At 36.1% G+C, this 27460-nt stretch overlaps 1 protein-coding gene across 3 annotated transcripts in view; it reads left to right on the forward strand.

Moving 5' to 3' along the window:
* The first annotated feature begins 6677 nt into the window (after positions 1-6677).
* LOC136033059 (GATOR2 complex protein WDR59-like) overlaps positions 6678-27460 on the forward strand; it is a 125062-nt gene continuing 104279 nt past the window's right edge. For 2 of the 3 annotated variants that reach the window (XM_065713647.1, XM_065713650.1), the window contains exons 1-4: positions 6678-6762; positions 13295-13425; positions 16334-16383; positions 26724-26859. In XM_065713647.1, coding sequence (XP_065569719.1) covers positions 13363-13425; positions 16334-16383; positions 26724-26859 — 249 coding nt within the window. In that variant the 5' untranslated portion in view covers positions 6678-6762; positions 13295-13362. Of the gene's footprint in view, positions 6763-6821; positions 6841-13294; positions 13426-16333; positions 16384-26723; positions 26860-27460 lie in introns of those variants that run through there. The other variant, XM_065713649.1, reaches the window with a different exon arrangement.

The following is a 27460-nucleotide window of genomic DNA, read 5'->3' on the forward strand; positions in this document are numbered from 1 at the left end:
CAACATAGATATTTCGGCTGTGTAAAAATAATACATCTTTAGCAGAAAAGAAAGAAAGATTAAAAAACTAAAGTAAACTATAAACATACAAATAATCACCACACCACTTCCACTTGCTTTGGGTGATGAAGAGAACTTGACATCACTTTCAGTTGAAAGGATTGATGAAGTGCCTGAAGCTCTTGATGAATACGGACTAGACTTCTGTGAACTATCTATCCTGTAAGTACCCGCATCAGCAGCCTTCTTCTTCAAAAAACCTTTTGCTTTCAAAAGATCCAATGGCTTGTTAGAGTCCAAAATCATTGCAGGGTTTACGCTATGCTGTTTCGCCCTTATCACATTAATATCATCAAAGTACTTTGGTTTTGGAATCGGGGCTGCCCCTGTTTTCTTCTCATGGTCCATATATCCCATGATGGGATACTATTTTACTTAGGCACTATTTTACTTGTCTTCTGTTTGATTTATTAGCCCAGGTACAAGGTTAGTAATCTGAAAAAGCTACTAACACAATTGTATCGGATTAACAATGCTTCTTGACTACTAAGGTCCCTGCATCAGCCCTGCAGTGCATTCCTGCAGCATGGTTCGATCTCTGGGTCCTTATTACCAAGCTAAGGTCTAACCCACTGTGCCACCACAGGACAACAAGGTGCTACTAACACTTGAGAAGCAATCACTGATTTTCAAAACTTTTGCCAGTAAGGCAATTTTTAGGCTATAAAATAAGGTTATATAAATTGTAAGTATTCTAAGCTGACAAATAGAATTCTATCCATGCAAAAGTAAGTTTTGATTTTTTTTTTTTTTTTTTTTTTTTTTTTTTTTTTTTTTTTTTTAGTTTAGGCCTACTTGGATAACTTACCTTAATTACCTTAATTCGCACTTCGGAGCAAATTAGTTGCGAGAACTGTGATGCTCCGTAGTTGATGATGGCGATAGATCTGGTTGCTGTGTTAAGGTCAAGCGACTAACCATAGGGACTAGAGAGTGCTGGAGAGATGCAATTTAAGCCCACTCGGTAATGGTGATCACATGGTAGGTATGATTCAAGGACCATTCTCCAGCGATTTAGAGTTTCCAGCGATACCGCACAACAGCAACTTCGGATAGAGTGTGTGAGATGGTTGTGTATGACAATCTGCATCATCCTCCAAGCTAACTCTCTATTGTCTTCCACGACTGTTATGGTAGTGAGGGCTGGGAGGGGTTTTCCCACTGGAATCTCCATGGTTTGGCCTCCCATTCCTTGTCGAGCCTCTTTTTGAATTCCTTGGGCAAGGTTGCCAAGACTGTCTCTTGGCTTAGTTGGTTCTAATCGTTCACCACTTGCTGGCTGAAAAAATCTAGTCGGACTTCGGTGTTAACGCTGGATTTGAACAGCTTTTTGGAAAGTCCTCGTGTTTGCTTTTGGTGGGGATAAAAAGTGAATAGCTTCTGATCTGCTTGCTGGAGGCACCCGTAGGTGAGCAGCATGTTGTTACGCCTACGCTGAAAAACGAGTGTTGGGAGGTTAACAGATTGTAATCTTCTGCAGTAGGGCTGACTGAATAAACTGTCAATGCATTTGGTGGCTCTCCTCTGGACACCCTCAACAAGCTGGATGTCACTCTTGTAAAAAGGACCAGCAAGACATGTTCCAAAATCTAGGATTGGCCTGACCAGAGCTTTATATAATTTCAGAAAAACTGTGGAGGATCGACTACTGACGGTTCTTTTCAGGAGTCCCAAATTTGCATTTGCTTTCGAAACTGCTTGGGCAGTGTGCTCGTGGAATTTTAAGCTGTCATCCAACAGGACTCCCAGGTCTCTACCACTACTAGAAGTAGTAATCAAGACTGTTGATGACGTTTTGCCGTCATACATAGTGTACTGGTGCTGCGGATTACCACGGCTGAAATGAAGAGTGACGCACTTTGAGATGTTGAAGGACAGAAGCCATTTATCTGCCCATGCTTGAATTTGGTTGAGATTGGCTTGTAGGCTAATGTTGTCTGCGGTACCAAATAGCTTGGAATCAACGGTGTAAAGAGTCAAATGGTTTTTGTAGTAGCTACCAGCTACTACAGCTGGTTTTTGTTCAGGTCCTTGATATAGATGAGGAATAAGGTCGGTCCAAGGACAGTTCCTTGAGGGACGCTGCTCAGAACTTGGCAAGGTGTTGAATAGATCTTTTCTCTGTCTGTGGTAAAGAGCCAAACCTTTTGCGTTCTGTCACCAAGGAAGTCCATTAGCCAGTCGACTAGTTTTTTATCAATGCCCATGGCTGTAAGTTTGGAGTGCAAACGACTATGGGGGACTTTGTCAAAGGCTTTGGCAATGTCTAGTAGAATTAGGTCAACAGGAAATCCTCTGTCAAGAAGCTGAGTAATTAGCTCATAAGTTTCGAGTAGGTTGGTTTTGACTGACTTCCCGGGAAGAAAACCATGTTGTTTGTCCAAGATAATTCTGTTGGAAACTAGGTGCTTGAGAACTGTGTTGTTGACAATTCTCTCTAAAACCTTAGCAACAGCAGACGTAAGGCTTATAGGTCTGTAGTTTTCAGCTTTAGACCAGTCACCCTTTTTGAATATGGGTGTAACATAAGCAGTCTTCCATTGTGAGGGAACAACTCTGCAATCAAGAGAAAACTGAAATAGATGGCACAAAGTGGGGGAAATCTCAGTGGCTGTTTCTTTGAGCAACCTCGGGTGGATTCCATCAGGGCTGGCTGATTTGTTGGCATCGAGGTTTTTTAGCCTCTTTTCCACCATAGGTACAGTGATAACAACCGTACTCATGGGAGAAAGTATGATCGTATTTAGGAGGGGGTGGAGGCTCACTATCTGGTTCTGTTGTGAAGACAGAAGCAAACTGGTTGTTTAGTAAGTTTGCTAGTTTCTGGGTGTCAGTCACTTATAAATGTTGGGTAATATCCTGCAATTTGAATCACATAGGCATAAAGACATTCATAGGACAAGTCACTTTACACTGAGGCTGCAAGACTTGTTTAGATACTTGGAAATCTTTGTTATAACCTTTTGATACTCTAGGTTTGACCTTAGATTGGTAATTTGGGATCCAGAGATAAAACCTTGATGAAGCAAGACCCTAGTGGTCACAAAGCATTGTTAATCCAAATAATATTTTTTAATAGATACTTCAAGATGTGTAGCATCTTCAGCAGAACTCTTCACATTTCAGTCTTATTCTACAGGGCTATAGATAAATTTCCAGGTCGAACTCTAGTTTGGTTACGTTTTGCTATCTTAGAAAGGGGTTGTGTTAGGAAATTGGAACTTTCATTAATGAATACAGGTTAAAAAATAGGGTTAAAATTCTAGTTTTGTGACTTCTCGCTATCTTGGAAAGGGGTTAGGTTAGGAAAATGAAATTTTAGGGGATGGGTCTACAGGCTAAACTTTATCCCAGGAAGGTACTTTAAAGTACCCATCTCCACTCCTTCTCTCTCTAGAGGGCCCTGAAATTTGCCTACATGACAGGTAGAACCTATTGAAATTTTGACAAAACAATATTTACCTTAATTTTCATTTACCACTTGCTTTTTCTCTGCCTTTAATTCTGAAAATGCAATTCCTGTTATTTGAGTAGAATTCTGAGCCATATCAATGTATTATTTTAAAAATTTAGGGAATGTATTTACATATCTTTAAAACCTTATAAATTGGGATTGAGCAAAGCTGTGAAGCTGAAAACAAGTTTGTTGTACTTCATTCAAGCAGAAGATCTATTTTTCAAGGTTTCACTTTTATAACACACATATTTTTAAAGGTCCCTCTAGAGAGAGAAGAAGTGGAGGTAGGTACTTCAAAATACCTCTCCGAGACATACTTTAGCCTGTAGACCAATCCCTGAAAGTTTCATTTTCCTAACCTAGCCCCTTTCCAAGATAGCAAGAAGTCACTAAACTAGAATTTTACCAAAATACGTAAAGTTCACTCGTAGAGGTATTCTGGAGCTCCAGTCTACGACTTAGCCCAAAAGCAGTGTTCACATTATAGTAACTGTTCACACAAGTATACCTCTACTGACTCATGTCTACCTTGAATGGCTATGTCAGATGGGTGCAATATCAATGGAAGACATGGGCTTTCTTACTTGTCTTCTGTTAAATGTATTAGCACAGGTGAACAGTTTAGTAATCTGAAAAAGCTAGTAACACTCAAGGAGCATTGCCGATTTCCAAAACTTGCCAGTAAGCTCCCATCTTTTCCAGCGTTTTATTTGTCAAAGGCAGCACCGAAACGACACAAAAAAAGGCTAAAATAAAACGGAATTATGGGAAACGGTAGCCCAAACTGAAACTATCCTCAGGGTTGCCAAAGGGATACTTTTAGTGCTTTTTTGACACTGTTTTACTCTGGATGACACCGTGCCACTATTGGGTGAAAAAAAGCAACTTTTTGAAAAATCACACTTTCTGGCATTTTTTCATAATCAATAACGTATGTATTTATTTTCGGTTTTTTCTCAACTGCAACTGCTTTTAATTTAAGCTTTGTGCTTTTCAGGTTCGTTTTCGTCTTAGGGAATTTTTATCTTATCCGCACTACTTTCCTTTTCAAAAGCGTGAAAATTCAAACGTGGTAAGACAGTTGACTTCAAGTCACATGATGCTGAAGTCTGGTGGTGAAGAGCTAGTGTCCTCAACATCTTATTTTTGGAAGCTCTTGTTAGATTTGAAGAATCCCGACGGCGCTCCCAAATTCTTGGAACTATCAAACTTAATGTTGACCTTATGCGCGTTACCTCACTCAAGTGCTGGTGTCGAAAGACAGCTTTCTCAACTAACAAACATTAAAACTAAGTTGCGAAATCAGTTGGAAGTGAAAACTGTGGATTCCCACATGCACGTAAAGCAGATGGTTACTCGTAATGCTGCGTCGGTGGATCGGTGGCAGATTCTGCCAATATTACTTAACAACTATTCGAAGTGGTACTACAAGGCTGACGCCAAGGATGAGCAAATAGACAATGAATCTGAACCTGACCTTTTTGACTGACCAATCAGAAAACCAAATAACTGAAATCAGAATGCAGTATCCGAAGTTTTTTCTCCAAAATTGTTAACCACTAGACACTGATTTTTTTTTTTCAAAAACAAAAGCTGAAGCTTTGAACAGATTTCTTGTACAGGAATTTGCATTAAAGTTTCCCTTCATGCTCTCACATTCTTGGAATTTTCTCCTTTCTTTCTTGAAATTCACTCTGTATCTGCTCACTTTTCGTAAGCCTTCATACCATGGAATGCACTGCATATGAAATCCAGCACAGTCTTTCCCTTATAAAGGTCTCTTCCTGCTATCTAGGTTTTTTGGTTCGGTCCATCTTGAGCAACGAAGATGGCAAAGGCCTAGCGCAAAATATTTTGGATTTTCTTTGACATTTGTTGTGCACCATTCTGCTTCTGGTTAAAGGGATTGCGATTAAATAAGCCTTTTCATTGTCTTTTACGGACGCCGTCGACCCCTTCTCAGAAGAAAGAGAGTGGGCAGAGAGAAACGGATTTTCCTAGAAAAACCATAGCTATTTTTGACACCGAAAAGCCTTTTTCATTGTTTTTTTTTATACTTTTTCCTTTTTATTTCAACATTTGATTGAGCACATGTGATATTTGTCTCTCCACTATTTGCAAAGAATTTTACATTTCTTTGTTTTTTGAAGAATAAATTAGCTTTATACAGTACAAGTGATATTTGTCTTGTCATTATTTCTCTCCTTATCAAGTTCGATTTCTTAGTTAAATGATCTCATGAATACATTAATGTTTGGATCAAATGACACTGTGGTTGTTTATTTTTGCGAGAGCAGCGTTACCAAACGCGCTGGCGAAAGCCAGGTGAAAAGGATGTGAAGCACGTTCCAAGCCAAGCGCGTTTCACTAGCTTTTTGATATCAGTCTGCGGGAAATGGTCGACAAAATTTTGCAGAAGATCTGATTTGTTACTGAAGGAAAAGAGGGAGCGAGGGCAGTTAAGCCGTGTCGGCAGCGACAGACATCATATCTGTGGTCTGCTGGCGCAAATCTTTTAATTGTCCTCATTATGGCGTTTTCCGGCCGAGACGGTTCATAGTGAAGAAAGGTTTTATCGCCGTTTTCGTTTTCTCGCCGTACAGAGTAGACATTTTGGCTGAAAACGAAAAAACTAAACAACAAATTTTGCCATTCATCTTAGTTGTACTCCAAATTTTCTTTACGTTCCTGTAACACCGCAAACGCAGCACAAATGATTCAGAATCTTCTGCAGTTCCTAAAATAAGACTGCGCTTTCTAATTTTTTGCCAAAAATGATGAAAATGAAAACTGTCGTCCAAAAAGCGGCAGAGCCGGCTTTGGTGCCGGAAAACGCAATAGTAAAAATAGGGCTTTACTGAGTTTTCGGAAGAAGAATAATTAGTACAACCGAAGGTTTGAGAAAACCCGAAAAATTGTACTGAATTCTTTTTCTTCTTAACGTATTAGGTGATTTGAGGTTTTACATGGGATTTTACTTATTTGAAGAACCGGTTTGCTTTTACTTGAAAAAGAAGAACGTAAATCTGGCCCTGGATTTGCGAAAAAACCATTTAAAGCCTTTTTTTGTCAACTTTTAAAGTATATTGGCTAATTTTCTAGGAGGACACTAAAAGTGTCCCTTTTTCGCTGAATTTGCCACTTTAGTCCCAAGAAGTTTTGGCAACACTGACTATCTTGTCTTAAAACGGGGCATTAATGGAACTCATATTTAAACTTCATTTTACGGCTCTATACTTGTATTGGTATGACTTACTTCTGTGTAATCTATAACGAGGACTAATTGGGGGGCCTTTTGCTATCCTGAAAGGTAGCTGATTTAGGTGAATAACACTCAGAAATTAATCCAAGGCCTAAAATATAACTTGGAAATGTGTTACCTAGCTAGCATAGCCTCTATTTTTACCTTCTTCTTATTTCTTGGGTAAATGTTTAGTTTTGAACAAGCTGTCTAAACTGCTATAGTACTGTAGTACATGCTATAGTACTTAGAAATGCTAATTCTAGGAGCACATCCCTTTCTGGTTGACCCTCCTCCTCCACAGGGCAAACTAAAAATCCGTAAAGTGTGCTTTCTTACAGGTAACATTACCTATAGAGTGAAATGTGTTAGTCCATGAGCCCTGCAGGCAGCAGGGCAAGGTCTGTATTCTATATTTATTTAATAAACCTTGTTTGAGGTATTTTTTTTAGTTTTACCTCTCACAGGCTTCACCCTGCTGCCCATAGGGCTCATGGACTAATATGCTTTGCTCCATAGGCAATGTTAACCTTAAGCAAGCCCACTTTATGCATTTTTAGTCTTAATGGGGAGGGATTTTAGCAAGCTTAAAAAAAGGATACACTTCTCTAATAATGACAAAGAAACAATATGCAGTCATCAAAATCTTATTATATGCAGTATTATGCATGGTAAAATTCTAGTTTAGTGACTTTTGGCTATTTTGGAAAGGGGTTAGGTTAGGAAAATAAAACTTTTGGGGATGGGGATGGTCTACAGGCTAAAGTGTATCCTGGGAAGGTATTTCAAAGTACACACCTCCACTCCTTCTCCCTCTAGAGGGCCCTGAAATTTGCCTACATGACAGTTTTTTTTTTTACCACTCTGTTGAATAAATATAGAACACAGGCTTCACCCTGCTTCCCATAGGGCTCATGGACAAATATGCTTTGCTCCATAGGTAATGTTACCCTTAAGCAAGCCTACTTTATGCATTTTTAGTCTCAATAGAGGGGGATTTACCTTAATCTTTGGTTACCAGTTGCTTTTTGTCTGCCTTTAGTTCTGAAAATGCAATTCCTGTTATTTGAGTAGCCTAGAATTCTGAGTCAATGTTGGTATTACCAGAACGATTTTTTGGGTCAAGAAACTATTGTTAATAGATGCATTTTGACTTTTTGAACATCTTTTCTCTCTTGCAAACCTATTGCAAACTCAACCTAACTTAATTAAAAATTGTCTCTAAAAGCCACAGAGCAATTTTCAGTCTTAAAACATTAGCAATTTCAAATTTCCAATCAGTGAAAGCAGAAATGATTGCAATTCTATATGTATCAATACAAGAATATTTGGGCTAGAACAACTCCATAACAATGACTTTGCAGTAGTTTTGCAAGAGAGAAAAGATGTTCAAAAAGTCAAAATGCATCTATTAACAATAGTTTCATGACCCCAAAAAATTGTTCTGGTAATACCAACATTGACTGAATTCTGAGCCATATCAATGTTTTTTTTTTCAAAATTTTGGAATTGTATTTACATATCTCTAAAACCTTATAAATTGAGATTGAGCAAAGTTGTGAAGCTGAAAACAATTTTGTTGTACTTCATTCAAGCAGAAGATTTATTTTGCAAGGTTTCACTTTTATAACACACATATTTTTAAAGGTCATCAAAGGTCAGCCAAAATACCAAAATACCTTCCCATGACATACTTTAGCCTTTAGATCCATCCCTGAAAGTTTCATTTTCCTAACCTAATCCCTTTCCAAGATAGCCAAAAGTAAATTTTACCAAATGCACTTTAGACAGCTTGTGATGAAGTTAAACATTTACCATTTTTTTGGACTGACTGTAAATATGCAGTTTTTCAAGTAATTTAGGAGAAAACAATTTAACTTCATAATCTGCAGAATAATCGTAATTAACAAATTTTTACTGCAGTACTACTATCCTTTATCCCCCCTCCCCCAAAGTAAAAATATTTATCCCAAATTATATATGCCCATGTGCTTTTCCTTTTTTTAATTTTGTCACAGCTGAATTGACTTAGGGTATAAGTGGATGGGTTAGAACAAGACTGACATATAGAAAAATGTATGAGATATATAGACTAGTTAGAGCTCTATAGTTGCACATTAGAGGGGTTGGGGCTTAAGTATAGTCAAGTTTCAGAAATTTTTTTTAACTACAATTTTTCCATGTGTTATGAAGTAGCCTAAGAATGGTTTTATTAAACATGTTTTCTCCTCAACATTCCAATTCTAGATTTACACTGCCATTATTATGCTTTTCCATAATGCAATTACTGCTTCTGGGGAAGTTGCAATTTGAGCCCTTAAAGAGGCTAAAAGGGATTCAAAACTGCCGTAAATAACCAAAGTTTAAAAACATGTTTTTTTTTAAGAAACTGGGTAGTTCCAAAAGACTTGCTAGCTGATTCAGGAATTGTAATCATTATTTTGATTATTCTGTTTTGAGCCCACGTTATTCTCTTTATTTGTCTTATTTTGTCTTTGTTGACAATATTGCACATTTGGAGGTATCCCAGGGGAAGTAAAATGTAAAATGTTATTATGAAAACGTATTTAAAGAAATTTTTAATGATCCTAAAACTCCTCAAAAATGGTGTTGGTTTGCTATAATGTCATTTTTTGGGGTTTTCAGGCCCTTTTTAAAAACTAGTTTAGGTTTTAGCCCCTTTAAGGACTTGAATATAATTTCCCCCAGAAGCAATTATTAAATTATGAAAAAGTATCTATTGATGTATTTACTTTCATTCTAGCTGAATTGTATGACAAACTGCATATTTACTAGACTGAAAGAGTTGCCTAGATGACAGGTCGGTGCTTAACAAATTTGGTAAAGTTTTAGCTGAGGGACTTCTTGCTATCTTGAGAATTAGTTTAATTTAGCAAATAAAACTTTGAGAAATGAATCAAGGGTTTAAAATATTTCTTGGGAAAGTATCACCAACCTACTACCACCACCTTTTCCTTATTTCTTTGGCTCAAAAGATTGCATAGCCTACATCATCTATCTAAATTTTGACTAATTGCCTATTTAAATTTTCTTATTTTTGTTTTTCCATCTCTTTTTCATTTTCTCTAGTTTTGAAAACGCAATTTGTATTATTTTAATGGAGTTCAGCATTTTATGAACATGAAATTTCAAGAAACATTTTTTACTCTTGTCTAGACACAGAGACATGCAGCATCTTCCACAGTAAAGCTGATTACAAACTTCAAGCCATGGTAAATTCCCCATATGGAAATTACCCTCCCCCCCTGGAAAATGTCTGTATAGTTTCCAATAACAAATATTATATGTAAACAATGGGCAAAAATCATAGCTTACAGTGGAAATAATAATGAAAACCACACTGCCTTGTCATCATAAAAACGAACAACAAGTAAAATATATGGAATTGTAAACTTAAAATGAATATTTCAGCCCTATATCCAAGGCATGTATTCAGCAAAAGACATGTAAGAGACATAAAATGCAACTTTGAAAACTAGGATTAAAAATCAAAACAGTTTATTAACAGGCTCATTGGTTGTCATAGGTGATCTAAAAAAAAACCTTAGTTCACATTTCCCATAATTCCAAAGTGATGTTATGTCCTCCATGTAACATCCCCAATGAATATACTTCAAAATATATGAACCTAAAGCCCAATTTTCAAAGTCTTTTACACTCACCAGATATTTACCAATAAACCTGAAAGAGGTGCACAAGTTTAAAAAAAAAAAGTAAAGAGTTCCATTAAACTAAAAATGAGCAGAAATAAAGTCAAATAATCTTTCAAGCATGATACTACCACCTATCACCATCAATAAATAAGTGAAACCCAAAATGAACAGAAGTTACAATAAATAACCAAGTCAAACTCAAAGCCTTCCTGTAAACCCTCTTAGAAAGTTCCCGTTTCCTTTAAATCTTTCTTTATGACAGCATCCCACCCCGACCGCGGATGACCTGCTTTCTGTTTAGCCCTAGAAGGATGGCTGAAAAGGACAATCTTTGGCAATCTGGCATCCTTCATCTGCAGAATGTGGCCTAGCCATCTCAGCCTCTCTCATTATAGCCCTTGAAAGCAGGGTTGAACCACACTTTTCATACAGCCTACTGTTTGAAATACTGTCAGTCAGCTGGGTGCCCAGAACTATCTGTGGGCAATGTCTCCAGAAAACATCTAGAAAATCTTCATCTGCTTTTCAGAGCGCCCATGCTTGAGAGCCATATTTGACACTGTTCAAATTCGAATTGGACACTATCCATATCTACTGGAAAAAGAAATGATGACATGTTTCGTTTCTGTACTTTTATTTGTAGCTATTCTACTTCTGTTTCTTGGTAGAGGGAAGCTATTGATAAAACTGCAGAGGATGGTTTTTAATGCTGCATCTTGTCATTCAAAACTGCTCATAATTTGAAATTATGCATATTACACATGCTTGATAGGATCATAGAATATTGACATGAATACAGTTACTTTTAAAATGGCACTAGCATGGAGAGAAAATTGTAGCTAAAAGCTTGATAGCTTTTGGTTTTGCCAAAAATTTAAGAAATAGATGCATGTGTGGCACCAAATAATATTTTACTGCAGTAAGACACAAAACACCTTCAGGATTATCTAAAGCATAGGCAGAGACAGGGGCACAGATGGGAGGATAGGGTGTGTGGGTGGAGTAGGAGGGGGACCATATTTGACACTGTCCAAATATGTCCAAAATTCTAATCTTCGTTTGCAGTCTTGTCTTCCTGTTCTTCCAAACTTTTCTTTTAACTATGAAAAAACACCCTGTCCGCCTGATCAATCTTTTTGTTACCCAGTGTCACCTTTTTATCTTCACTAATTCCTAGCCTTAGTTACTTAGTCTTCTTAACATTAGTTTCGAAACCTATTCTAGCACCCTGAGCTCGCAAAACCTCCAAAAGTGTATTTATTTTGCTCACATTTTCATCTAGGATTCTCAAATCATTACCATAATCTAAATACAGAAGAGTTTTTCCTCGCCATTTGATTCAGTGGTCTCCCATTGCCTTTCCTGTGCTCCTTAAAATAAGGTCCATATGAATGATCCTAATAAAGGAGGATAGAACATAACACTTCTTAACTCCTGATTTAATATGAAACCAGCTGCTAACTTAATTTTCTACCTTAACCACAGCAGCGTTGTTCTCATACATAGCACTAATCGTTTTAGTGTATTTGTCTGGTACACCGTACAAGGATAAGGTCTTCACTAAAGCTCTTCTATCAACAGAATTGAATGCTTGCTCATAATATATAAAACTGAGGACCAAAGGTGTTTGATAACTCAGGCACTTCTCAATTATTTACCTAAGAGTAAAAATTTGTTTGATACATCCTGTACCTTTTCTAAAACTGCACTTTTCTTCTCTTATAAATTTGTCTACAGCATCTCTCAGTCTAAAAATTATCATATTACAAAGTAATTTGCTACCTACAGAGACCAGACTAATGCCTTAATAATTACCTCAGTCGCTCTAATCACCTTTCTTATGCAGTGGTTTTGCTAAGGCTTTCGTAAAATCGCTAGGTACTTCCCCTTTTTCAAAAATCATATTCACAATCTTCAGTAACTTATTTCTAACCTCAGAGCCACCATATTTAAGAAACTCATTTATCACACTATCAGCACCTGGAGCCTTATAATTTTTAAATCCTTTTAATAATGTCACTAATTCTTCCTCACAAAATAAATACTCCTTCACATCCAAAGCATCGCAAACTTTTTTATTTTCCTCTATATCTTTTCCTGTAACTCTGTCTTGGTTTAGTACATAAAGAAACTTTGCCAAATAAGTTTAAAAAAAGTGCCAGGACCGGGATTCGAAGGGACTATGGCAGGATTTGAGGACGTATTATGGCGTAACTATTGTCAAAGCGTTTTCCCCTGGAAGATTCTCCTTCCTGGAAAATAATCATCAATGGAAGATTACCCCCGAAAAATAACCCCCCTACAGATAATTCCCTCCTCCATGGAAAAAGTTCTACTCACTTGTTTAAGTCAAAGGCAACACTAGGGCTAATTCGATTGCACATCAAATGTTCTAATGCCCTGTTAAAGATTCAAGAATGATTTGTAGGCAACAAGCCATCGAAAATGGTATTGTATGAGACAGTTTTTTTTCTTGCAAAACTTACTTCTGGTTCATGAGAAATACAATAACCTGAAAACTGATTACAAAACATGTTCAATAAAATATGGATATATATATATATATATATATATATATATATATATATATATATATATATATATATATATATATATATATATATATATATATATATATATATATATATATATATATATATATATAAATAAATATATATAATATAATATAAATATGTAATAAATTATAATAATAAATATGCTGCAAAAATTTACATCTCCATGAAAAAAAAACAAAACAAATTGGGCTAATAGTTTAAAAGCCTGAAATAATGAAAACAAGTTGAATTAGATGAAACAGGCGGAACTAGTCTCCAATTTGTATCTCAAGTCTTTTTTTTTCAGAATTGTTTTACATTCACGGGAGAAGTTAGTGAAGATCTTTGTTTGTTACCAGCCTAAAGGAAATCAAGATGACGCAACGTGCAAATAGCTGGAGTTCTGAAACAAGCTCAACGTACTTCAAGGATTTACAAGTAAGAAAATCAATTTGTTGAATTTTCAGTTTGTCTTACATTAATATAAAAAAAATCCACAAAAGAAGTTTTTCAAAGGAAAGTAAGTAGGTACATTACACTAAATTTGAGTAGAAATAATGTCAAATGATTATTTGAGCATAAAACTACCATTAACTACCATCAATAAATAAATGTAACTCAAAATGAAGAGAAATTACAATAAATAACCAAGTCAAACTCAAAACAAGCAAAACCTAAGTGGAGGCCCCCTGGCTTCTAAAGACCAGAACATAGTTTGCACTTCACTGAAAGCAATCCTTATTTTAAGCTACGTGTTCCCATAATACTGAAAAGTAAGGAAAAAGATCGCAAGCCATAACCAAAGATTAATAAAAAAAAGTAGGCCTATGGATTGACAGTTATTCATTCCTGACAGTCTTTATAAATTTAGATTTGTTAAAGTAAAAAAAAGAAAAGATTCGGATCTCGGCTCTATGTAAATCAACTCGAAAATTTAAAGCTGATAAGCGGAAAAAATTGAATGTTTATGTTACAAATGGATAGTAGACTGCTACTTTAAAGTAAATAAGAGTAAAAACAATTGTCTTGGGGCTATTATTGCATCATGAGTTAATACATATTTATGTCTGTAGTCACTGGACCAGGACGACCTCCTTTGTCCAGTCTACGCGCCTCATAAGTTTCAGTTATTGGAGAAAATCTTTTGTGGTCATTGAGGTCTACATGATTTTGTCTAAATACCCTGTAAGTTTCCATCTGCAACCGAAGAAGAAGCGTCTCTCGAATGCTCAAATTGTAATTAACTTGAATGAATTGTTTATGCATTACTTTCGTCTGAAAGATTTTTCGTCTTAAATTTGTGAATCAAACTACTACTGTTTGGTCTTTTTTAAACTGCCTTAGTCGACCCTCATTTCTTAGTTAGGTCAGAATTGATTTCGTCTGAAACGAAATCAATACTAGTCTGAAACGTCGTTAATAAACATTTTTCGGGTTTTGTTGTAAATATTCACAAACTAGTTATAAATGATGGAAGCATTGGAATATGAAAATCTTATAGGAGTTTTCACAACCGGCGTAAAACTCGTAAACTAAGCTTATTATCTGAAAGTTATCTTGACCATGAATTGTAACGTGGTTTTGCTAGACCTAAGTTGAAATCATGTCAAATACACTTTGTCATATTTCTTAGGAAGTTGATATTCTAGACACGAAAAAATATTCCAAATTATCAGATGGTGGCCTATAGACCTTATAACTCGTAATGTGGATGTATTTTCGAAAAATTTATGATTGACTATATATTTGAATTGAATTGAATTTATTTATAACCCGTTATAATAGACATCAAAAACGGAGTATAATATAAATAAAAGAAAAGAGGAAAAATAAATTGACCTAAAAAACTAAACGACTCTTCATCTTACTTAAAAAGAATTGAAACATGCAAAAGCAAAACATTACATTGTATCAAAATAGTGCTCCATGGGTGCCGACCAGTTCTATTATTATAAGCTTCTATGCTTTTTCTGATAGAAGCATTCGGGTCTATGATGCCGTATCTTTTAATGACCCAGGAGTTGCTTGACCATGGTGGAAGGGCAAGTAGGTATTTGGCATACCGGAAATAGATTCGCCGAAGCTCTTTCGTTTCAGTTATCCTAAACGTACGCCCAAAAAGGTGCAAGGTATAAGAAATTCAGCAATGCAGAAGTTTTGTAAAGTTTAGCTAGCAGTTTGCGGTTGAGTCAAAGGTTGTTTGGTACCAAGCTTCCGTATACAGTTGCTGTTTGACGCTGGAAATGAAGCATCAAGAGAATTCTAGTTCCTTTAAGAGTGTCACCGATAGGAAGCCCTAAATATTTCATTTGTGATTTTGGGGAAACTGGCGCGCCGTCGAGATTAACAGTAAATCCTGCTCGAGTTTCACCCCAGTTGAACAGAGCCACGTCCGAGTTTTCTCTATTCAATGTAAGGTTAATCTTAGCATATTCTTTACTGTTCGACTGGAGTTAAAAATATCATCTGCATAAGCGATAAGCGACACATCGATCCCTTTTAAAATACACGAAGGAACTGCGCTGGACTGGGCGTTCAGGATACGGTTATTGAAGGCAACTGGAGAAGTAAGGGCTTCCTATCTGGCGCCTCAACGGACTGGAATAACGAAACGTGTTATGGTCCCATCAGGTAACCTGATTACAACAGCAAAATGGTTATACATATCATATAAAGCACGAATCCCAATAATAGTACTTACATTACTTACAGTTCGAAAGTCCCAATAATTCTAAAGTTTATACAACCACCCTTTCTATAAAAACCTTATATGCCCCCGGAGTATAACTTACAATTCTTACCCTGAGAGCTTTAGGGGCGGGGTTGTCTTCCTGAAAGACATAATTTGCGGACTGTTTAACTAAAATGAACAAATGTTCTATATCCAAATTTTGATTGGATGTCTTTTGGGAAATGGTGTGCGTGGGGGAGGGGTTGCTCTCGAATCACTTTGACTCTTAAAAATGCCACTGTCAATTTTCAATTTCAAATCAAATGAGCACTGTCTGAAGTTTATGCGACCAACTGTTTCATAAAAACCTTATATGACCCCAGGCCATGACTTACCACACTGAACCCAGGGCACTGGGCACTCGGTTCTAGAGTTTCGTCAACCCAGAGTTGCGACTGGAATAACGAAACGTGTTATGGTCCCATCAGGTAACCTGATTACAACAGCAAAATGGTTATACATATCATATAAAGCACGAATAACAGACGTGTCAGCTCCACGTCTGTTGTTCGTTAAACAACGAAAACTTTGTTATAACAATTAGAAATATCAGCCTTCTGATATGAACTTTGTTTTTTACTTAAAAGTTAAGGTTGATTAACAATTCTTTTCTAGGCTACCGTTTTGGCTCTTGGATGCACTGGTGAATATCTTCTTCTTGGAGGGTAATGTTTTGTATATATGTCTATAAAATATTTTTATTGCTTGAATATGAGAGAGAATCTTGAAACAGCATATTGGAATTCGATTAGATCTTATCAAATTTATTATGAAAACAAACAATTCAGTACATTTGTTTTTCTATTCGATAAAAATTGTTTGTTTTGCTGGAATTTTCTAACCAGTTATTTGGGCAGATTCCATAGACTTGAATAACTTGTACTAGGTATCATGGGAGGGTTTACTGTTTTTAAAGGGGGTTTAAATGTTAATTTTTAAGGTGGGCTTTTCAGGTAAGGGTTGGGTGTTTGTCTCTTAGAAAAATAGAAAATCTTGGGAATGTTCGAAGAGGGGTCAAAATTTCGGCCCTTTGTGAAAGAGTCTGATTGAAAGGGTGTTCTGCTTTGTTTGTGTTTTTTAATATGGAACACGGAACTGCGTATTTCAAAGATATTATTTTTGGCTCTGTCGAATTCGATAAGGGGCTGCTGGTGCTTGAGACTAGGAATGATTTTTACGATGCTATTTGATGGCTGGGAAGACTCCTCATATTAAAAATGAAAAGCATGGAAAATTCCGAGGTAGAACATTCTAATTTTTATGTAACCAATTATTTTAATAAGATATTTTTTTTAGTTATAAGTGTTCATATCGTTCTTTGTGTACTAAATAAAGACTTTCCATTCGAATTAAAGTAATAAACGATGTAAAAAACAAATAAAAAAAAATGTTGTGCACACGTGGGGGATCATGCCTCCTTATCCGCCTCCTCTTTACGCTAATGGTTGATAAAAAAAGCATTTACGAGTGCAACAAATGTGGTTAATGGTAAAATTATTGTTTTATTTACCAACTAGCTGTTGGGGTGGCGCTTCGCGCCACCCCAACACCTAGTTGGTGGGGCGCTTCGCGCCCCCCAAGCCCCCCGCGCGCGTAAGTCGTTACGTGCCATATTAGTTACGCGCCATTGTAGTTGTGTCCCTGTGTCCCACCTGTGAGAGATAGATATATATATATATGTTTTTAACTACGTAAAACATGCGAATATACAACATTTGCTGTCCCATTGTCTGTGCATATAAATAGATTGTCAGGTTTACTGACTCTTGAACATGCAACATATAATTGTCCATGGGAAAAACAATCCGTATTCAGATCTATACCTCATTATTCTAATGATGTGTCCCTGTGTCCCGGTCGTCATTTATATTCCCTGTGTCCCGGTCGTCATTTGTGTCCCGGTATGTAATTTCATCAGTTGACAAACATGACGTCAGTCGACAAACAACTTCATGACGCATACAGCTCAATCCTTATAATGACGTCAGTCGACACATAAACATGACGTCACTCGACACACACACACACACACACACAGACAACTTATTTTTATATATTAACTAGCTGTTGGGGTGGCGCTTCGCGCCACCCCAACACCTAGTTGGTGGGGCGCTTCGCGCCCCCCCAAGCCCCCCCGCGCGCGTAAGTCGTTACGCGCCATATTAGTTACGCGCCATTGTAGTTGTGTCCCTGTGTCCCACCTGTGAATATAGATAGATTTATATATGTGTTTCAAACTACGTAAAAATTGCGAATATACAACATTCTTGGCTTTCCCATTGTCTGTCCATATACAAAGCCGTATGTACTAATAATGACGTCATATGCAAACGCTCTTTTTACAAACAAACAAACATGCATACACACAACTCGTTTTTATATAGATAGATAGATAGATAGATGCAATACAAATTAACTACGTGAAACTTGTGAATATACAACAGTCTTCGCTGTCCCATTGTCTGTGTTGCAATCTTTTAAATTGAAAAAGCAGATCCGTTGGAATCATGGGAATGCGAGGAATAAGAACAGCCTCACCCTCATAAGGCCCTGTCAAGATTGTGGCCTCTATTAGGTTTTCCATTGTTTTTTTTTTACGGCAAGTCGCGTGCCATTGCAAAGCTTTGGTGGGTTGATATTTCTTAAAAGTATTATTGGTAATTTTTTTAATGATTGACCTTGAGCTTTGTTAATGGTGATTGCAAATGCTAATCGAATTGGGAATTGCAATCTTATAAATTGAAAAGGCAGATCCGTTGGAATCATGGGAATGCGAGGAATAAGAACAGCCTCACCCTCAAAAGGCCCTGTCAGGATTGTGGCCTCTATTAGGTTTTCCATTGTTTTTTTTTACGGCAAGTCGAGTGCCATTGCATACCGACTCTTGAACATGCAACATATAATTGTCCATGGGAACATGATTCTAATGATTGCCCTTGAGCTTTGTTGATGGTGATTGCTAATCGAACATTGCATGTATCCCCGTCGTCATTTATATATCCCCCCTGTGCCCCCGGCGTCACCGTTGTAGTTGTGTCCCTGCGTCCCGGTCGTTATTTATATTCCCTGTGTCCCGGTCGTCATCCCGGTATACATTCGTTTTTGAATTGGTATATGATGAAATAAATTTTTAATTTTTTCCCTTTTTTTCTTTTTAGTTTTTTTTATTGGTTTTTACCTTTTTTTAGGTTTTTTAGTTTTTTTCTTTTTTCTTTTTAGTTTTTTTTGAAGTTTTTATCTTTTTAGTTTTTTTATTTTTATTCATATTTTTTTAGTTTTCTTTTTCTCCTTTATTTTTCAGTTTTTTTCCTTTTTTTAGTTTTTTTTCTTTTTTAGTTATTTTAGTTTTTACCTTTTTTAGTTCTTTTTAGTTTTTTAGCTTTTTTCAGTTTTTTTTATTAGTTTTTAGTTTATGTTATGGTTTTTCCTTTTTTTATTTTTTTTTAGTTTTTTACCTTTTTTTTTAGTTTTTTTAGTTTTTAAGCTTTTTTAGATTTTTTTTCTTTTTTTTCTTTTTAGTTTTTTTTTGTAGTTTTTACCTTCTTTAGATTTTTGCTTCTTTTATATTAATGCTAAAGCCAAAGTTCGAACCTGGAACCTCTTGAACCTAGAACCTGGAACATAACGCCTTATCAACTCAGCTACATCGGCTTGAATACATTCGTTTTCGAATTGGTATATGATGAAATAATTCAGACGTCATATTATATGATGAAATAATTTTTTAGTTTTTTTTACTTTTTTTCTTTTTAGTTTTTTTATTGGTTTTTGCCTTTTTTTTAGCTTTTTTATATTTTTTTTTTCGTTTTTTCTTTTTAGTTTTTTTGTAGTTTTTATATTTTTTATTTTTTTTATTTTTATTCATATTTTTTAGCTTTCTTTTTATCTTTTATTTTTCAGTTTTTTCCTTTTTATCTTTTATTTTTCAGTTTTTTCCTTTTTTTAGTTTTTTTCTTTTTTTTTTAGTTTTTAGTTTTTTACCTTTTTTAGTTTTTTTAGTTTTTTCAGTTTTTTAGCTTTTTTAGTTTTTTTTATTAGTTTTTAGTTTTTTTTGTAGTTTTTGCCTTTTTTTAGTTTTTTCAGTTTTTTTTTAGTTTTTAGTTTTTTACCTTTTTTTAGTTTTTTTTAGTTTTTTAGCTTTTTTAGTTTTTTTTTTCTTCTTGTATTAGTGTGAAATAATTCAGACGTCATATGCACCTGATCCACAGATCCACATACAGACAACTTATTTTTATATATATAGATAGATAGAAGATTGGCTTCTAAAACATTTGAACTGGAACTTAATTGTTTTAAAGCAATTATACATGAAAAAGTTCTTTCATTCATTAGGTATTGTGAAATACATTCTTGATCCCACTCCAATAGCCTTATCTCCAAGTGTTTTTAAGGCGCTGGGTACAAAAAGTCAAATTTAAGTGTGAAGAGTGGGAGGCGGCGGGAAAGGAGGGGAAATCATTTCTCATAACGGTATATTTCAGTTAGTTGTAAGTTTTAGTGTCGCTTTTTACTTTTATTCGATTTTTTTTTGTATTTTATTTTCTTCTATGTCATAATGCCATATGTATTTGTTCATAACGCCTTTGTTCTTAATGCCATGCCCAGGTTTTTCCAAATATAAGGAGGGTTACCGTCTCCCCAAACCCTAATCCTTAAACCACAGGTTAATTTTTGTCAAAGAATGCCTCGAGAAAAGAGTTCATTTTGTGTATTTGATTTTCGCAATGGTAAGGATTTAATTTTTTGTAATATATTAATTAATTTTTTTTTTCCAAAACATAAGTCTTTCAAAAAAAATGTAAAGAACTCCACTATACCAAAAATGAACACAAACAAAATCAAATAATCTACCAAGCATACAACTACCACAAACTAACATCAATAACGAGTGAATAAAAACTGATTACTCCAATCACTTTTGACTCTTAAGAGGGCACTATGACTTTAATCTTCAATCAAAACAGCTCCTTTAAAATAGCAATGATATAACTAGCTATAAGAGCATCGTTGCCTATGTCCTTATATGCCCTATATTGTTTATATGCCCTTTTAATACCTGCATGCATATAGTTTTTTTGTTTAATTGGAACTCCCCATAAACGGTCCCTAAAAATTTTAACTTCATGCCATTAGTTTTGTTGGTTGCTGTGACCGTAGAAGCAGCATTAAATGTATACATAGAGTTTCTTCTGGCTAGTTCAAAATCCACGACCTATGAAGGTATGAAGGTGAAATTTTCAGAGAATATTTTTGTTGTACGGGTAACACCTACCATCCGAAAATGGGTTGTCAAAAGAGCATATCAGCCACATCTTAGGAATAGTTTCGTGAGTGAAAATAAAACTTATAAAGCTTGTGGGGGGGGGGGTGTTGAACTAACCAAAAGACAATATTTTCATCACAATACGACTGCTTCTACTCATATAACTACTTCTACTACTACTATTATTATTACTGCTACTACTACTACTGCTACTAAAGCTAAGACTACTACTATTAACTCTACTCCTACTGTTACTACCATAACTACTGGTGCTACTACTACTACTACTAACAAGCCTAAGGGTATTAAGGCGGAGGTTTTGTGCAATATTGTAACTGTATTGAAATAAATTGAAACAAACTATGCCCATATAGGTTGTTAAAAGGGTGTATCAGCACAGATTCAGGACCAGTTGATGGTTAAAAATTTCATCATGTGTTGAAGGAGATGTTGAAAAAAGGGTGCTATTTGCATACTGCTACTAATGCTGCTACTGCTACTACAACTATTGCTATGCATAACTACTGAACCTTTCTACAATGCTGAAAAATTGATATCTCAAAACCTTGTTTGGATGTTTGTTATGGAAAATGATGGGCGTGGAGGGGGGTTCTCTCAAATCACTTTGACTCTGAAAAAGGGCTCTATAATCTCCAATTGAAAATCAAATGAGACCCATCTGAATATAATACGACCACCCATTCCATAAAAACCTTATATGCCTCCAGGCATAACTTCATGCTCTTGCCCCTGGGGACGGGGTTGTGCCAACCCTGGAGGCATCGTTTTATGTCCTTTGGACTATTTAAACAAAGTTGCTGTAACATAATCTCCATCAGATACATTTGATGAAAAGAGGGGGAGTTGAGGGGGCTACTTGACCTCCATCACTATTGACTCTTAACTGACAACTAAAACTTCTAATTTCAACATATTGAGCCACCTCTATAGCTCATGCAACGTTCCCTTTGATAATAACCTTATTTACCCCTGGTGCATAGCCTAAAACCCTCGTCCTCTAGGTCTAGTGTTTTATATCTACCTCAAAAGCCTTGTTATATGATATTTGGACAATTTTGAATAAAAGGACTGTCTCAATATATATATTGAATACATCTTGGGAAAAAACGACGTGTTCGTGTATGTGTGTAGGAGTGGGGGAGGGGTAGCTGCGCTCTGACCACTTGGACTCTTAAAAAGGGCATTAGAACTTCATATTGTCAATCCAATGAGTCCCGTCCACAGCATATATGACCACCCTTTTTAAAAGAATCTTATATTTCCCCAGGGCATAACTTACAACCCTTTCACTGAGAGATGTACAGGGGGAAGGATTTTCCTCCTCACAGATAATTTCTGAAACATTCAATTAAGATGAACAAAATTGTTATCTCCAAATTTTCATTGGAGATGTTAAGGTAAATAATGAGCATGGAGGGGGGGGGGCTGATTGCTCTTTAATACCTTTGATTCTTAATGTTGTATCAACCTCAAAGCCTTGTTATATGATCTTTGGACTATTTTGAATAAAATGACATTGGCAAATTTTTTATTCGATGTGTTTCGGGAAAACACGACGTTTTTTTTTTTGGGGGGGGGGGGGTAACTGCCTTCTCATCACTTTGACTCTTAAAACGGGCTCTAGAAATTCAGATTACCAATCCAATGAGTCTCAATGATTTACAGTTCGAAAGTCCCATTACTTACAGTTCGAAAGTCCCAATAATTCTAAAGTATATATAACCACACTTTCTATAAAAAACTTCTATGTCCCCGTAGTACAACTTACGACCCCTACCCTGAGAGCTGGGGAGGTGGGGGTGTTTTCCTGAAAGACATAATTTCTGGACTCTTCAACTAAAGTGAACAAAATTTGTATCCCCAAGTTTTGATTGGATGTCTTTTGGGAAATGGTGTGCGTGGGGGGACGGTTGCTCTCAAATCTCTTTGACTCTTAAAAATAGCACTGTCAACTTTCAATTTCAAGTCAAATGAGCCCCGTCTGAAGTTTATGCAACCAACTATTCTGTAAAAACCTTATATGACCCCAGGCCATGACTTACAACACTGAACCCAGGGCACTCGGTTCTAGAGTTGCGTCAATCCAAGGGGCATTGTTTTAGTTCTTTGGATGATTTTGAGTAAAATCGCTATCTCTCAATTTTAATCAGATTTGTTTGGTGAAAAGGGGTTGTCGGAAGGGGGGAGGCTATCTGTCCTCCATCTCTTTTGACTCTTAAAAGGGAACTAAAAATTCCAATTTTTAACCAAATGAGCCTCTTCTAAATTTTATGCAACCATCCCTTCCATAAAAACCTTAAAAAACCCTGAGCATAACTTGCAGTCCTTGCCCCTATACTGTGGGGATTGTTTCAACCCAAAAACCTTGTTATATGATATTTAGACTGTTTTGAATAAAATGGGCATCTAAAAATTTCTATTTTAAAATTGAGATAGCACTAGCCCTCTCATTTTCCAATCAAATGAGCCCTTTTTGTACTTTTTACGACTACACTTTCTATAAAAAATCTTATATGCCCCGGGGCATGAATTACGACCTTTTCCTTTGAGGAATGTGGGGGGGGGGTCATCCTCAAAGACATAATTTCCAAGTTTTTCAACTACGTTTAACAAAATGGCTATCTCAAAATTTGATTGGAAGTGTTTGGGGAAATGGTGGGCGTAGGAGTGGGGCTAGTTGCTCTCCAATCACTTTTGGCAATTGAAAGGGCACTAGCCCTTTTAATTTCCAATTGAATGAGCCCTTTTTGAAGTTTCTACGACAACGCTTTATATAAATTACCTTGTATGCCCCAAGGGCATAACTTACAACCCTTGTCCTGAGGGCTTTGGGGGATGCCATCCTAAAAGACATAATTCCCAGACCTTTCAAATAGGTTAAACGAAATAGATAAATCAAAATATTGATCGAAAGTGTTTGGGGAAACGATGGGTGTGCGGGGGGGGGGTATTCGCCCTCCGATCACTTTCGACTATATAAATTACAACCTTTGCCCTTGATGACTGTGGAGGGGGGTTGTCATCATCAAATACATAATTTCCAAACCTTTCAACTACGTTTAACATAATGGTTATCTCAAAATTTTGATGGGATGTGTTTGGGGAAATGGTGAGCGTGAGAGAAGGGTTAATTGCCCTCCAATCACTTTCAACTATAAAAAAAGGGCACTAACCCTCTCAATTTGCAATCGAAAGAGCCTTTTTTGAAGTTTTTACGACAGCACCTTCTGTAAATACCTTCTATATCCCCAGGCCGTAACTTACAACCCTTGCCCTGAGGGATGTTGGGGGGGGGGTGTTGCCTTCCTCAAAGACATAATTTTTGGATCTTTCAACTACGTTGAATAAAATGGTTGTCTCAAAATTTTGATTGATTGCGTTTAGGGAAATTGCGGGTGGGGGTGGTGTGTTAGTTACCCTCCAATCACTTTCGACTATTAAAAAGGGCACTAGCCCTTTTGATTTTGAATTGAATGAACTCTTTTTGAAGTTTCTACGACAACTCCGTCGATACGAAGTGCATGTCTGAACACAATATAAATAATACATTGTGCCAACATCGTTCTTTACTTTGGCAGCGCTATTGCTCTGCCTATGATACCAATCTCCTACTGACTGCATCCTCTATTCCTCCGCATCCTTAATACATTTCTGGAAATAATACTTAATTACGGGAGTCACTTAATTATTATTGGACATTCTTGCATAGCTCTGATGAATAGGAGGTCTTCAACATTATTTTTTTTTCTCTCGTCTTTATCCACTGTATGTACTTTGCCATATTCATAGATCTTAACTAGTATAACACAGAGCACTGTTTCTTCGCTTGACTTCGATTCTAAATTATGTCTTGGAAAGTGACATTTTTTATCATTCCTCTGTTTATTCTTGTTGCACTTTGAAAATATGACTATGAAAAGAAATCACGGGCTTAATTTGACGTACTTTAGATTTGGTGAGTCTGAATTGACTCTTCTTAGGTTAAGGCTAGCAGAAAATTTGTGGAGTAACATTAAGAAGTATTCTCATTGTTTCCGTGTATTTGATAATTTTTTATGATTGTATTAAAGAGGCTGTAGTTAAATATGCTCTGATTTGCCTCCTACTCATTGGTCTAAATGGATATTTCCTCAAAATCCATGGATGACTGCTACTCTCCCTAGAAATTGGAGGAGACAAAATATTCCCTGGTCATATAAGTCTACTAGCTCTTCAATCAGTCTTTTCCATAATCGGCGATTCAACGTTTATTCGAATATTTACAATTGTTTGTCAAAAGGTTAAATTCTCAGTAATATTTAAAATGTTTTTCTGATTCCTGTAAAAATATTTTGAAAACTTGGTCGATAATAAATTCTGTCCTCACACCCTCAGTTCTGCCCAGGCCCGTATCCAGGAGTTTTATTTTCGGGGGGGGGGGCTGGTTTACACATAAAACGGAACAATAGCATAAAAATTGTTTATATTCATATTTGATACATTTTTTAAAAGACTAACATTCCGGGGGGGGGGGTGGATTCAAACCCTCTAACCCCCTGGTTACGTCCTTTGTTCCGCCTCTTCCAGTCCCTTCAAGTCTGCTTGCTGATTAAAAACTCATGAAGGGTGGGATACATCTTCGTTCAGCATTTACTCCGTATTTTGCAAACATTGGTAAAATGAGATTTATTCTTGAATAAGCATAGCACTCAAGACATCAACTTTTCACAAAGGTAGACTGAGAGATGGAACTCGATACGTTTCTTTTATTACAAGAAAAAATGCATACTTCTCTAAAAGAGAAAGAAGAAGAACAAAAAACTAACTAGGAACAGGGATGGGAATCACCAAATTATTTGTTTATTATAACAGTAGTCCGCTACACTATGGTGTAAGAATTGTCTTTAATTTTTTTTCCAATTTGAGCAACAACGGTTACTCACTTACTAATTTAGAGTACTTGTATTTATTCGCAGTGAAAGAAGGTTGTCTTATACTTAATCTTAGCTTCTCATTCTTAACAAATGAGACGATAAATTTGATCCTAGCCCTTGACTAATTAAAATCGTGACTTTTTGTCAAAAGTTTTGCTCCTTTTAAACATTGAGCTTTATGTTGGATTTTTATAGACTGGTTGTGTCCTCCATTGCAGTTCAATTTCAGGTCATACCTTGGGTCGCCTTCAGTTAAGTCAATGTGTTTAGAATTTGTGTCTGATATATAAATCAGTCTAACGTCTTCAAAAAATGGTTTCAATAAAATTTATATTCTATAAAAAAAACTAAAAATAATTGATTTAGGGACTCTAATTTAGAAGCTGTAAGTTAAGACAATGACTGTTTCAAGCTGCTATGACGTTAAGCTAGTACAAAGAAAAAATAATTAAATCAGCCTTAAGAGATCATTCATATACACAAAATTATAAAAGAAGGCAATATAGAAAATCAAGAGATGGGCAGGAAATGAAAATAAACTAAACAAGAGTAACAGCTTTCTGGAAACATTGCAGAACTGAAAAGCAAAGAAAATAGACGGTGCCTTCTCTCAAGGAAATGATCTTGTGAATATTGTGGATGTCTCTGTAGTTTTTAATTTCACCGAGAGTGGTTCTTGAATTATCATATAGCCTATATTCCAGTTTCAAGTTATGTTGATTCAGCGTCATATTTTTTTGTGCAATTACCTTCGTAATTCTGAAACTAAAACTTTATTAGATCTACTAAAGTGTTGCTATCTTTCAAGTCGACGATATCTTGCTGTACTTGGTATCAGCGGTTCTCCGCAAGTTTTGAAGAAAGTTTCTCGTCAGAGTAAATACGAGTTGACAGCAGCTGAATGGAATCCGCATCTTAGTCACAGCCATCTTAGTGCTATTGCTGTAAGTACTCAATATTTTTAAACTGGTTGTCATGTTTTTCCGATTTTTGGAGTAGCGGGCTGCAAATCGTTCGGTCTGGACCAAATAAGTGTCAGAGATCCTTTATGCTTGGTGAAGTGGAAACTTCTGATTTCTGACACGAGCTGGTAATTAATAAGTACCATATGCATAAAGACCACATCTTGGAGATAAGTTCTATGCTAAAAACACAAATTAATAAATGAATTTTGTAGAGTAGGCACATAAATTGCTTTATCGTGTTGTGCAAACCGCGAATTTGGCTTTCAAAGACGATATTTGGCTTTCAAAGACGATATTCGGGAGACGGAAGTGCCCCGAGCCACTGAAGTTGCTGTATCTTGGTGAAGATTTTTTGTTGGAATTAAAGGCGCTCAAAGACTTTGACGTCAAATATACAATTAAAGTAGGTGATCTCGGTGAGGTGGAATCACGTGATCATATAGTTTCAAACGCTGCATCGAATCCGTTCATCCATACATAGCACATTGCTTTTATGCATTTATTATCATTGCAAAAAAAAGCTACTCGCTTCGAGGGCATCGTTAGCAACGGGCTGTAATCTTCAGGCGTCTCAGCCATT

The sequence above is a fragment of the Artemia franciscana genome, chromosome 11 (assembly GCF_032884065.1).
Source record: "Artemia franciscana chromosome 11, ASM3288406v1, whole genome shotgun sequence".
Lineage (NCBI taxonomy): Eukaryota > Metazoa > Arthropoda > Branchiopoda > Anostraca > Artemiidae > Artemia > Artemia franciscana.